This window comes from Haemaphysalis longicornis, unplaced genomic scaffold (genome assembly GCF_048455015.1).
Source record: "Haemaphysalis longicornis isolate Haplotype H1 unplaced genomic scaffold, Haemaphysalis longicornis Haplotype H1 scaffold_76, whole genome shotgun sequence".
In the NCBI taxonomy this organism is placed as follows: Eukaryota; Metazoa; Arthropoda; class Arachnida; order Ixodida; family Ixodidae; genus Haemaphysalis; species Haemaphysalis longicornis.
In genome coordinates this window covers 915,478-928,598 of record NW_027526436.1, presented here as the reverse complement: position 1 = coordinate 928,598, position 13,121 = coordinate 915,478, and the positions used below count along the sequence as shown (strand labels likewise).

Genomic DNA, 13,121 nt, shown 5'->3' with positions numbered 1-13,121 from the left:
TTGTGGAATCCTCGTAAAGCAAGTTGATCTCACGCGGGAATTTCGGCACGCAAGTAATGAGGCGCTGCTGCGATAACGACGGGGGCGCACACGGCAACACCACACGATCCGGGCACGCGATTACGGCATACCGGCACCCAGAGCGGAAGCAACAACCACCACGCGTGTCATGTCGGGTCGCGTAATGTTGGACAACCCACCGCGGGATGTGCCGTCGGTGTCATCGTCGACTTGGAATTATTCAGCAGACACGACCTTGGCCCGGCATCCGGAGTCTCGACTCCGGATGCCTGATCCACAAGAATGCATTTCATTTGCATCCTTCGCAGCGTTGTGGACAACAGTGCTCAGGTCTTGCGCCTTTGCCGTTATAGTGACGAACGTGTGCCTGCTCTCAGATCACACGTACCGTGCGTACTTTCTGTTACATTCAGACGACAGAAAATACAGTCTCAGACCGATTTTTCGGACCCTCAAGGGTTCGAGATAGCGTCTGGCAAATCATGCTGTCTGAAGGACTACTTCTTATTTACCGAGCGGCTTGAAAAACTCGTCAATTGGTCTCTGCAGGGCGCTGCGTTGCGGGACGATTAGGCCATCTTCTATGTCGGCGAAAATGACCATATGTGACTCAACGGCTGCCCTGGCCACTGACGGCAGACTTCTTCCCTCCATACGGTTCGCTCGACGGTGCAGCAAGCAGTGCCTGCTATCGTATATATATTCGAGGTCAGCTAGCCATACGTATACACCGCGGGTTCTAGGCCGAAGGGAAAAAAATGGCAGCGATGTTGCTGGCAGTTTTCGGTAGCTTTTCTGTGGCGGTCGAAATGAAAAGTCCGGAAAAACGGACTAGAGGTTTCAAATGTCCGATATTTTTGTCGGACAAATGTCGGACACTGACTCTATGGAGCGCGTGAAGGTGATGTGGCAGAGTCCGCATAGTCAGGCACGTCCGGAAAATACCGCGTCGGAAAAATCGATTGGTGACTGTAATAAAAGTAGCAACACTGCACGTACATAAACGGGGCTCTGAGGAGAATATGCAACTTTGCAGTATTTGAGGGATTTAGCCTTTGGTACCTCAGTTAGCCTCATTCCAGCAACGAAAGACATTTGTTTTATTTGAAGAAAACGTAAGAAATATTTAAAAAAACGTTCAAATTTTTGCAGTAAAGTGACGTAATATGGGCACGAGTGACCTAACATGCGCTAGCACTAACAATATAGTTTTCAGTGTGTTAACCACAGGTGAGATTTTGAGTGATGCGATCAAACGAAATCAGAGGCCCCACTGCAATCGCTACCTGGTGTCTCCTGGCGTTGACTTAGCTCGGTGGCCACCAACCACACACACAGTACTCTGTGAAGTCATTGAGAAAGAGAGAAAGTGGCTGCGTAGTCGTTACTGCTTCATTTGTTTTCTTTAAATATCTTCATTATTTTTATCAAATTTCGATAACATTGTTAGCGTTTTTATCGGTACAAAGCAGCTTTTTGAATGAATGAAACTTGTATTTTGCCTCGGTGGCCTCTTAAGAGCTCTTTAAAGGAACCCTGAAGCACTTCCGGTAAGCGCCTTCACTTCCTTCGGTCATGGGGCACGGCTAAAGCTGTAGTTGTCGCCGGCATAGACAGGCACTGTGTGATTTGCTCGTCGAAGCTGAGACGTCCTCCAGGTTCTGCTCTGCTTTTCTTTAAACTGGGTATGCAATGCGTTTAATGCATACTGAGATCAAACCGTCCAATTGCCGCAATACCGCTTTACGGACGCAATTCAAGGGCGCAAAAATTGCCAGGAGCGACAAACAGACAAAAATCTCCTGACCACGTTTCAAAGCCATCTGATGGTCGTACAGGCACTATGTTTGGCTGGGGTATTTTGTGACCTCTAATCTAAGCAGTGGATGCGGTTATTTATGTTCTGGAAGCGTGTCAGATTTTCAAAAAAAACTTTATAACAGTTACAGGCTCGCTTTAACTCTCATACCACACGTTGCGTCCAAGCAGACCAACTAGAATCGATGTTCACGATGGTCCAACAATTGGAAACATACAAGAAAAAACCAAGAAAACGTTTCACATTGAGGTCCTTCGAAGAAAAATAAATCAGTTAAATCCCTTCATGCGATTTCATTGTCTGCAACCGCGCCATTTGTTTTGCCCACACGAAAAAACCAAAAAAACGTTTCACATTGAGGTCCTTCGAAGAAAAATAAATCAGTTAAATCCCTTCATGCGATTTCATTGTCTGCAACCGCGCCATTTGTTTTGCCCACACGAAAAAACCAAGAAAACGTTTCACATTGAGGTCCTTCGAAGAAAAATAAATCAGTTAAATCCCTTCATGCGATTTCATTGTCTGCAACCACGCCATTTGTTTTGCCCACACGAAAAAACCAAGAAAACGTTTCACATTGAGGTTCTTCGAAGAAAAATAAATCAGTTAAATCCCTTCATGCGATTTCATTGTCTGCAACCGCGCCATTTGTTTTGCCCACACGAAAAAACCAAGAAAACGTTTCACATTGAGGTCCTTCGAAGAAAAATAAATCAGTTAAATCCCTTCATGCGATTTCATTGTCTGCAACCGCGCCATTTGTTTTGCCCTCCGAGAACTATTGAATAATGATGGGAGAAGAGAACGTTCCTAAAGAAAGTTGTGAGAAGCGGAAAGCTTTCTCACATAAAAACTGCGTCGAAAGCGCGTAAAAACATTCGCTTAAAACTGCGTCCAACGTTCTCTGAAAGTGCGTCGAATCCATCATCAAACCTTCAAAGACCGAAATCGCAAACGAAGAGCGAACCATGCGACGATGTTTCGCGCAATAAGTAAACTCATCTACGAACGATACAAATTCCTACCGATACGTGGTTTATAAGATAAATGTACACTATTGTACTCCTCCTCCATGATCGATGCGTGTATTGTCTTATCTAGAACCGTTTCTCCTTCGCGATTTTCCCGTAACCATTTTGACAGAATGGAAGTCCGGTTTCACGCGCGCGCCGAGTGTCCAGAGATGTTATCAGAGCTTTTCGGTCGGCCAACTGGTCGATGAGGGAAATGCATTAGTATTTTGACAGCCCGTCATCGGTCTCAGTAAAACAGCTTTCGCATTAAAAACGAGGGCATAGGGCGCTGGCACAGTGGTACTCACTCTGGGGCACTTGAAACATGGCGACGGTGAAGCCGGTGACGATGTCGGCGAGCAGGTACTCTTTGACCCGGTACGTCCGAAGCCAACCCAGCACGGGCAGCAGCCTCATGGCCGTGTGCTTGAGGTGCTGCGTGTTGCATTGCGACTTGCCGATCCGCTTGATCACGTCCCCGGGCACCGTTTTGTGCTTGGGAAGCTGGATGTAGGTGTCGTTGAAACCGGCCTGCGCATGCGCAAGTCAAGGCGAACGTAAGATCAGAGAAAATAACTTGCGGAGCGAACAGCGTCTAATTTCAACGCGCCTCCTAGCTCGCATTTACCATGATTTATATTACCACGAAATGTGATCTGTACCTGGCTCCAACGAACAATCTGCCTATTGCAACGACGTGCGCATAAGTCTACGTAAGTATTTCTAAAAAGTTTCTAGGCCATATAAGCTACAAATAATTTAACATAGAAGCTTTCCCGTCGAGTGCAACTGATCTGTTTGGTACCAGAAAGCTGGCCAAAGCACTTCTTCTATCCTCATCCATTATTTCGTTGACACTCGAAGGTTAAGATTTTGCTACTCCCTCTTTGCGGCACAGCAGTCTTGCCGTGACCTATAAACTATAAACGCAGTGCCAAAGAAGTTTCTTTGGCACTGCGTTACCCCGCCGCACATATACCTTTCGTGGTTTCGTATCGCATGCGGTCATAAATCATTGAAAAGTTAAATGAAAAACAGGCTGATGTTTTTTTTGTGTGTGTTTCAATCTCTCCGGTTCACTTAGTAGGTAAAATACTTGAGGACGAGTATTTCATCCCACGCCGTGAGGCATGCCTGGCTCCGATGGAAATGCGATCTGCGCGTAGATAAATTTTCTGCCAAAAATTTTAGGCCATGCCATAAGTTCATACAGGCACAAAGAATTCTACAAACAATGTTTGTTCTCCAGTGAGACTGAAATGTTTTGTGGCGAACATTTCCGTTCTTACCGTCATCAAATAATTTGTTCGCCCTTCAAGGCTTAGCTTCTGCTTTGAATTTCGTGTGGCCGATAAACTTCTCGCGTGGCCAAGAAACTTCTGGCAAAGTACGCACGCACGTGACTACGCATCTTGATTGTGGTCCTCATGACAATCCTTCCTTTTATTTGTAAAAAACTTTGTTCCGACTGATGTGGGGAACAAACGAGTAGTTGAAGCATGACCTCAAGAAAAATAGGGACTCGTGAGTACACAGTACGGAAGCAATCGCCTCTGTTGTTATTTGTTACTAAAGCCACAATTGTTACTTAAGTAGAGTGCAAAATCGCCATCACGATCGTTGTATTTTTTATGTGAGGCCGGCAAGCAGACACACGGTGGTAGCTGAGACGGGTGAGGAAAGCCACGATGGCTAACCTACGTGTACTTTATTGATAACAGCAATATTCCGAATAAGGGGGTGACCAATTGCACCCGTGCTAATCAGAGCTAAAATTTTCTGTGCCCTGGGGCAGTCACCTCACGTTTTAAGGAAAATTTAACGTATTGTGTATTCAAAAACTGTCATCAAGTTTTTCAGTTGAGCTGATATTGTTTCGGGTCTTCCGTATCTATCAAAATTTTTTGAAGTGCGTTCAGCTGGGTAATGATTCAGTATTATATCGCCAACGAGCATGGTTTGCCTCATCCGGGTTTATACATTGCAGAAACGGAAACAGATAACATTACACTGATTTCTGATAGATCACGTTTCAATTCCTTCAATTTATCGGCGTAATAATTCAATCCCACGCTAAAGGTCACCGTGGCGGTTGGAGTTAGTGAACCGAGAGCGCTAGGGAATATGTCGCTTCGACTCCATCCCTGGCCTGAAGTAAACCACAGAGGTGACACGAGCGGTCCCTGGCGTATTGCTTAAATGCTGATCTTCCGATTCCCGGAGGGGATAAATTTCAGATTCCACGCGATAGTCATCGGCCGGTAGACGAGCGGTAGCATTTGCTCCAATGCCGGACCGAGACCCGTACTTCTAAAGCGAGAACCATAGCTTCTCGAAGCACCTGGGGAAGAGCCAAATCTCCGGATAATGTTTGGTCAGTCATCATACTTGCGTCTTTGTATTTTAAGTGCGAATGCACTTTATAAGCGACCCTGAATTCCGTTGACAGCCGTCCGTCCACATAGCAACAGCTGCGGGTGCGAGCGCTCCTCGTCTTCCTTGGCAACGGGGGGAGATGGGCGCGCGCTGCCTGGCCGCTGACATGGCACATACCCACGTTGGGGATTGGCCAGGAATCGGGCGTGAGAAGGGCTAATGCACCCGCTTAAAGGAGTACTGACACGAAATTTCAAAGCTGAGATCCGCTCTAGCAATCAAGTACAACGACAACACAAATAGGTGTCTGTGAATAAATGCATCTTTCTTTCTTTGTAGTTGTGTGTGTGTGTGTGTGTGTGATCTCTCTTTCGCGAACATTACCGAACCGCGCAAATTCAACTCCTGCATTCGCACTTTCACATTCTTCCCCTCGGGGAAATGGGGAAAAATTTTTTTTCTTTCGCCAGACTTCTGAGTTTTGCGTCGGTTTACACAGTCAATACAATTTCCAACTAACTCGCTCGGTTTCCTATTCTACTGGGACGCAGAACTCCTCAAACTTTTCGCAGAGGCACAGTCTTTCATTGTTCCGATCACAACCACGCTACCGACATTGCTGGCCACGTTGAAAATCTGACGTGCAAATCATCCCGTGAATGTATCTAAAAAGTAGGGCTGTACCTAATGCGATATGGCACTGTATTTCTCTACAGGCGGATGCATACATCGCACGTCCCCGTTGGAGAGCCAACGCTCTCAAAACGCGGAGTATTTTTATGTTCTCTCCCGGCGACGAAAGCACGCCGCTCGGTTTCTGCTCGGCTTCCAGGTAGGAAGGAGATCAGGCGAGATTAGTCACGAACATCCACTCTTCTAAGAAAGGCCTGTCGCCCGCCACGCGGGACGGGGAGCCCTGCACGCACCCACAACTGCTTCCGAGTCTAAGAGACCCTACACGTAACCTCGATGGACCCGCCCAGTCATTGTGTGCCAAAACGTGACGCAGCTGTCAAACGTGGTAATAGGAATAGTCTACAGCGTCTAATTGTGGCCAGGGTAGAGTAGCGCGCACGAGGTTCCATCGCCCCGTCGTCGGATTCTGTTGCACCAGGAGGATAAACAAAAGGCCAGACTCAAAACGTAAACACATTCGCGTCAATGCGACGAGAAGCATGTCCTGCGCACTCTCCTTGAAGACTTCTCACGGCCCCCACAATGTGACGCTCCAGAGACTAAGCTGGCGAGACTAGATAGGCGCCCCTTTTGACTCGAAGACGAAGATTGAGCCGTGGCCGACAAGCATAGCCTTTCAAGCTGGCCAGACGAGGGACCATTCTGGGCAACGCGCAACGAACCGTTCATCGCTCGTCCGCCGTCCCGCCTACCCTACACAAAAGGCGTCCTCTAATGGCTGTGCTGCCGTAACTAAATAGGCGTATACTTGTCTTGGCACACTCGCTTGCCGCCCGAACGGGTAACCAGTAAGCCCCGCTAGTAGCATGTGGGGATTGTGGTGCTAAGAAGGTTTTTCTGGCTGCGGCAGGAAAGAAGAAATAGTTAGAGCCAGTGATGTCTGCGTCGGCTCGCCGATGGGCATTGTGCTGCGTTATGCGATCGGAGTTGCAACGCAACCTAGAATAAGTGGCCCCACCGCAACGGCACAGATATACGACTCATCCATTGAATACGCGCTTGCTACATAGTTATACGTTGTAAGGTTCTTTTTATTCTCATGGGTCTTTTACGAAACATCGGATTCTAATCTCCGTTGTTTTGCTGCGAAGGGACATTATAGCTCTACATATTGTTAAAGGGCCCATCGCTTCAGGAGTCAATCTTGTATCTTTCACATAATAGTTTTTGTCTGCAGCAGCCCGCCGAATAAATTACCTTGCAGTACATCTGATTCTTTTTCTAACTGATATCCACCCATAACAGTTCAGTCAAAGAGAATATCCACTATGGCCTGCTTGCTGTGCAGTTTTGCAGTGACTGTATGTAAGTCATGTATGTAAGCGCGTACAAGGTGGTATATATCTGTAAGAAATCCGTAACCTATGACATACTGCTGGGCAGCCCAAAAGCGTGAATATACATTTGGCTTTTTTTAGTGGGGCAAAGTGTATTTTTACCATCATATACACCGACAAAGTGAGTGTGAAGCCACCTCCACCTTTTTTGCCTCGACAGAACGCTTTTTTAAGAGTGCAAACAGCACTGTTCTCTCTCACTAAACTAATGAAGTGAGACTTATCACTCACTCTCAGACGACAAAAACGATTACATCAGTCCCTAGAACAATAACTGGATAGGGATGAAGGTATAAAACTGTGCAAAAGCATTCACGCCATTTCTTCGGTTTGCAGCAACCCTGACATTAAAGGTTTCCTTCTACAACCATTTTCCTTTCATTCAGCAATATCAAAAGAATTACAATAAAAACATTTCGATCAAAAGATGCGCACTACGTGCCTGGCGTTGCAGTCGCGAAGTTTGAAATTTAAACGCAATCGATCTGCGTTAATACAAGGCAACAAAATTAAATCTTCACTCGGAAACCCGGCAATTTGTCGGGCTCCCCGTAATTATTATCGCCCCATAGCTTACATATCACCAACTAATTTTGTACGTATCGCGCATTGTACGCTCCTTTTCTCGAAATACAATGCGCCGGTCATCATCATCGTCAGCGTGTTGGCGCCGCTTGCAGGAAGGCCTCTCCCATGTTCCTCCTGCCGATCCTTTCCTGTAATACTCAAGTGCATTGTATGCGTATTGTGGATAGGCATTCTATGCCTCTGAATTTCTAAAATGTTGCCTTTCCGCCGAGTGAATTGTGAGAGCAGCGGCTTCCAGATAGTTGACTTCTATTTTTACACGATGTGATCTCTCTGTCTTCAAGAATAGCAGTAGCAACTGTTTCACCTAGGACGTCACTGACTGATCAGACGTCTGCTTTCCTCGCCCGAAACCTTCATCGTCTTCAGGTGTCAGCAGCCCGCTCAACCTTCCCCACACAAATATACAGCAGGCAATCGCTGTTCGATGACATATGAGCCGAAGGTCTCACGCGAGGCAAGCGCAATGTATCGAAATTGCAAGTCCCAAACTTCCTGGTAGCCCCTCCTCCCGGTTCTCGCCTTACGTTGCGGACAGTATGCGAGATTCGACGGTCGGGAGCGAGGCACTCAGACAGCCAAGCCAATGCACTGCACGCAATTGTCAACACGCGGATAAATCAGAAGCACGAAGACGGGCGGCCACGCCGGCTTCAGGGAGATCTGGGCCAGGAAGTTAATTGCCCGAGATTGTTGGGCGACACGAGCAACAGCACGCTATCGTTGCTCCTTGTTCGCGTCCGTGTTTCTCGTCCACGCGACGTTCGCGAGAACTACCGCGAAGGCCCCTGTCTGTTCTGCCTGTCAGGCCAGTCATCGGTGTCGGAGCGATTTGTATTGTAGAACGCCGCGGCTGTCAGCAGTGAAGAAATAAGTGCTGTCCACGCGGAGCGATTTGCGCACGTTCTCACGCTCTTCGTGCGTGTGCGCGGACCGAAATCTGACGACGCTTTTGCGTTCCATGAGAGTCAGTTCGAGGAAATAGGAAACCGCGGGCATTCTATGCGCCCGTGTGAGTCGTCGCTCTCAGTAAGGCGCGGTGGAGAACGCCTGCCTGAACTTGACGCAGGGGTGTGAGATGAACGGTATCCATAGCGTTCGTCTGGTTGTAAGCGGTGTCGGTGGACTGAACTGGCGCTTACGTCCTCCCTGTACTCCGCCAGAGACTCCCTCACGACTTACAGGGAGGTTACAGATTACTACCGCCTCTCCCGCAACACGCTGCCCCCGGCTCACCCATCCCTAACCCCCTCGGAGGAACGGCTTTGGCGCCTCCTCCAAACGGAATCACTCCCCAACCGAGCCCTCCTTCATCACATTTACCCATCCGCCTACCCCTCTCCGCTCTGCCCGCATTGTGGCCCTAAATCCACAGTGCAACACCACATGTGGGCCTGCCCCTCTGACCCCCACCCCAACATAACTCCCCCTGACCACTGGACGGAGGCCCTGGGCCGCTCGGACGAAGACTCCCAGCGCCCACTGGTCACCCGAGCACAAGCCGTGGTGGCGGCCCGATGGCGGCCCCTTAGGCCAGTGGCGTCAATAAAAGTTTTTATATCTCTCTCTCTCCTCCCTGTATATGCCACAACGTCATTTTTGATGTTGCGGAGGCGGCTCTTGTTTGTTGTTTTTGTTTTGATGTACAAGTTGTTAGTTTGTTGATCTACTTTGATTAGCAAGAAAAACTTGGGAAACTATCAGCGCTTGAAAGCCTCCTAAAAAGCGCTAAGGTGATTCAAGTCAAGAATCACAGTCAAGAACTACAAACTGCTCCTTGGCAGCTTTTTTATATCTTATTAAATTCTACCTATTAATTTTAGTTGTCTGCATTATAGGAGAAGATGTTTTATGCCATGGAATCGAAAGTCTATGAAGCGAAAAAGCCGCCGTCCGGGTACCGGTGTCTGTAGCAGCATAACGGCTCCTAAACCTACGTTACTGCGAAGAGTTCTATAGCTTGTACTTCGCATAAGAAACACGAAGCAGTGAACGCTGCTAGACAATGCCTGTACATGCACATTGCCTGCAGCACCTTCCAAGGCAATAGCTTAGCACTAATTAAAATCGACAAATTTGAAAGCGCAACTCGCAGCGCACACCTTGAACGTGTACTCAGCAGCACTCGATTGGACATTATTGCTTTCGCGTTCACAAATCTCGAAAAAAGCTTGGTGTCATCTGAGTAATTCCAGGTTTTGAAATGAATTTTTAAAAAACTTTCCATTCTTTTCACCGCTGATTGCATTGATATGATCTGCGTATTAAAGAGACTTAAAGCGTCTTAAAGGCAACTCTGCCGCTAAATGCTTTCATCCTTTCCTCCGCGTCTCGAAGCACTGCGAAAACTACGCCTATTGCCAGCCCGGAGCAGCACTGAGCGATTTGTTAATCGCAGCAGATGCGCTTTCCGTTTCTGCTTTGCTTTTGGTAGCATTTTTTAGGTGGCTATCGATTGCGTTTATCGCTGCAACTAAAAGAAAGCTGCCCAATAGCCGCTGCACTGCTGTAATGACGCAATTTGGGCGCTCGCGGAACGCCAAGCCCGAGAAAGAGAGCAAATTCTTTTTAGCAATTTTTGAAGTTATGTGATCGGCATACGGCAGTAATTTTTCGCTGAGGTATTTTGTGACCGCCTATTCTAAGCAGTGAGTGTGTTTGTTGACTACGTTCTGGGAGCATTTGGGATATATAAAAATGTCGAAAAAAGTGCTGCAGTGCCCCTGTGAGGAGACGCAGATTGAATCAATCTGACTTCGCGCGAAAAGATAACTATTTTAGCGAACGTTGAGACGTCTCAACATGCAGCGTAGGACTCCATTCCGTAGTAATAAATTGGGGATCCAAACCAGAACTTGTCGTACTCTACCCCACCCCTGAGTACACCATTTTGTCCTTCCAATTGTTCCTCTTCTTAAACTTAACTTTACTCGGACCGACCACCGCAAGTACTTCTTTGTTGGTTACCATACCGTACCCTTTTATGAAGATAATAGCCGTGTTTTTCAAGAAGGCTATTTTACGCACGGTCCCTTACCTGCGTGAACGACGGCCGATGAAGGCCATAGCGTGGACAGTCTTGAGGATTCATGGCGCAGCGATTGAAGGCGTAGTCTCTCTTGACGGGAGGGTTCGGGTTAGGGCATCTGCACAGGCACAACAGAGGGAAGGATAAGACATCAATGTAAGCTTGCACGGGAGATGGGCACAGGCTATACATTGCTCAGCCCAACATAGCACTCCACCCTAGCCACAAAGGGAAATAGACGGTGCACTTAGATCAGAACAGTCATTGCGGCAAAGCAACCCAGCCGAGCTATACGTGGTTGGTACCCTACGTTTTGTTTTAAACGTGGTTCTCCTTTCCAGTTACGGCCGTGACGATATTCTGGCAAGGGTCGTTGAGTAAGACGCCCAGAAGGTTTTGCAGACCATGTGCCTAAAACTGCGTGACTCAAAAATAATGCGGCAGCCGGTAGCTTACGAGCACAGTGTGCAATATTCCTTTCAAACAGTAAACCCGAATGCTTCTTTTAGCGTCACTTAAACCTTTCATATATTACCCATTTCTTTTACAGCATTACCCTTCTACGAAGGGGAAAGCCTTCGAATAGAAAATCACCAAAAGGCATCTGATTTTATCATAATGCAAACTACACACTTCAACATGATGATTATATTTTACTGCAATCATCACTACCATCATTGTTTCTATCTTAGTTTTCTGAAGTTCATTCTTCTGAAGTTTTAATTGCCTGAAACTTCGAAGAGTCATCCAGTCATTGCTTGTTGATTAGCCATTCGCTTGCGAGAACATAAGTGAACTCATCATCAGCCTATATCGCACAAGGAGGCGTGCGGCAGCCATCAGTAGACGTTAATTTATAGCCGCCACGGTAGCTGAGTGGATATGGCGCCGTACTGTATAATACTGTACTGTACTGTATAATACTGTACTGTATAATAGCACGAGTAGTCACCGCTTCATCACCGGTCATGGCTGGCTTTCTTTTCCGACAGAGGCGACCAACAGAAACGTTCACAAATAGACGATTCCACAAATGTTACAGAATCTCAGGCTACATAAATTAATCTCTGGACATTCCCTATGGCATGACTTACCGCCGAGGTGCGGATTAAACGCGCAAAACCGCATATGGAGCTTGTGAATTATACGCGCTGTTAGCCCGCCCCTTCAGATTTCCGGATAGTTAAGTGAAACGCAATTGCTTCGTTGGCGTGGAGAACCGGTTTAAACCCTGCTTGCCAGAGTACTGTCTTAGTAAATATGAGCTGAGGGGTCCACATAAGATATCACACCACCATGTTGCTACTCCGCTGTAGATTAACTTGTCGCATTTAGAGTTGACTTTCGGTAAAAACTTAACCTTTAAACCAACTCTGTTATTACGCCGTGTCCCCCGTCATCCTGGAGGTTGCTTATCAGTCACGCCGCTCAAATACGCTCTTAGAAGCGCCACGATACCAGAAGATTCCTTTAAATTCATGTTGGCACCATTTCATTTGCTTCTTGCTCGGATTCCCCTCGGTGCGAGCCAGTGTACGCCAGTGCGATCCGGTGCGAACCGGTTAATAGGGCAAACACGCGTGACGACACTGCCTTGACAAGCGTGTTACTGGAAACATATTTATTGGAAGTGCGCCACTGAACTCGGTGGAAACCAACCGCGAAACTGCTGTGCACCGTCGCTGCGAGGCACCTGCGCTCCAGTACGAATATAGACGCCGCTGGCCTTCGTGTCGTCTGACTTACCACTGCCGCTACATGCGCACCCGTGCCGCACGTGTTGGGTGACCTTTCCTGTGGCGTTTTCCACAAAGCGCGCCCGGTGAATGGCTGCGCACTAGCTATCCATTTTGAATCTCTATACCCCTGGTCTAGTGCAGTTGACAAGGCCTGCCAGAATTTCTTGATGCAACCGACTGACACAATTTGCTACTTTATACCAGGAATGTATCTGCCAAAGTTCCGCTTAACCCGTGGAACTTAAAAATTCCGTGCGTGAGAGGCTTAGGTGCACTTCAAACATCCGCATCATCATCATCATCATCATCATCATCATCATCCTGTCGGTGGGCACTCCAATACAAAGGCAACTCCCATGTTCCTGCGGCCGTTCTTGTCTTGGGATGGCCTACTCAATTCTTTGCCTGCGGATTTCCTCATTTCACTCTTGCACCGAGTAATGGTCTCTTTCCACTTCTACTCCCGTCCGCTCTTCCAAATGAATCAATGGATTATCACTCGTA

At 47.5% G+C, this 13,121-nt stretch overlaps 1 protein-coding gene across 3 annotated transcripts in view; it reads right to left on the bottom strand.

The window, feature by feature from the left end:
• Positions 1-13,121, bottom strand: part of LOC144148097 (prestin-like) — a 246,147-nt gene that overhangs the window by 21,767 nt on the left and 211,259 nt on the right. For all 3 annotated transcript variants that reach the window (XM_077679686.1, XM_077679684.1, XM_077679685.1), the window contains 2 exons: positions 10,888-10,996; positions 3,162-3,384 (listed from right to left, as the gene is read on the bottom strand). In XM_077679686.1, the coding sequence (XP_077535812.1) occupies positions 3,162-3,384; positions 10,888-10,941 (277 nt within the window). In that variant the 5' untranslated portion in view covers positions 10,942-10,996. The remainder of the gene's footprint in view (positions 1-3,161; positions 3,385-10,887; positions 10,997-13,121) is intronic.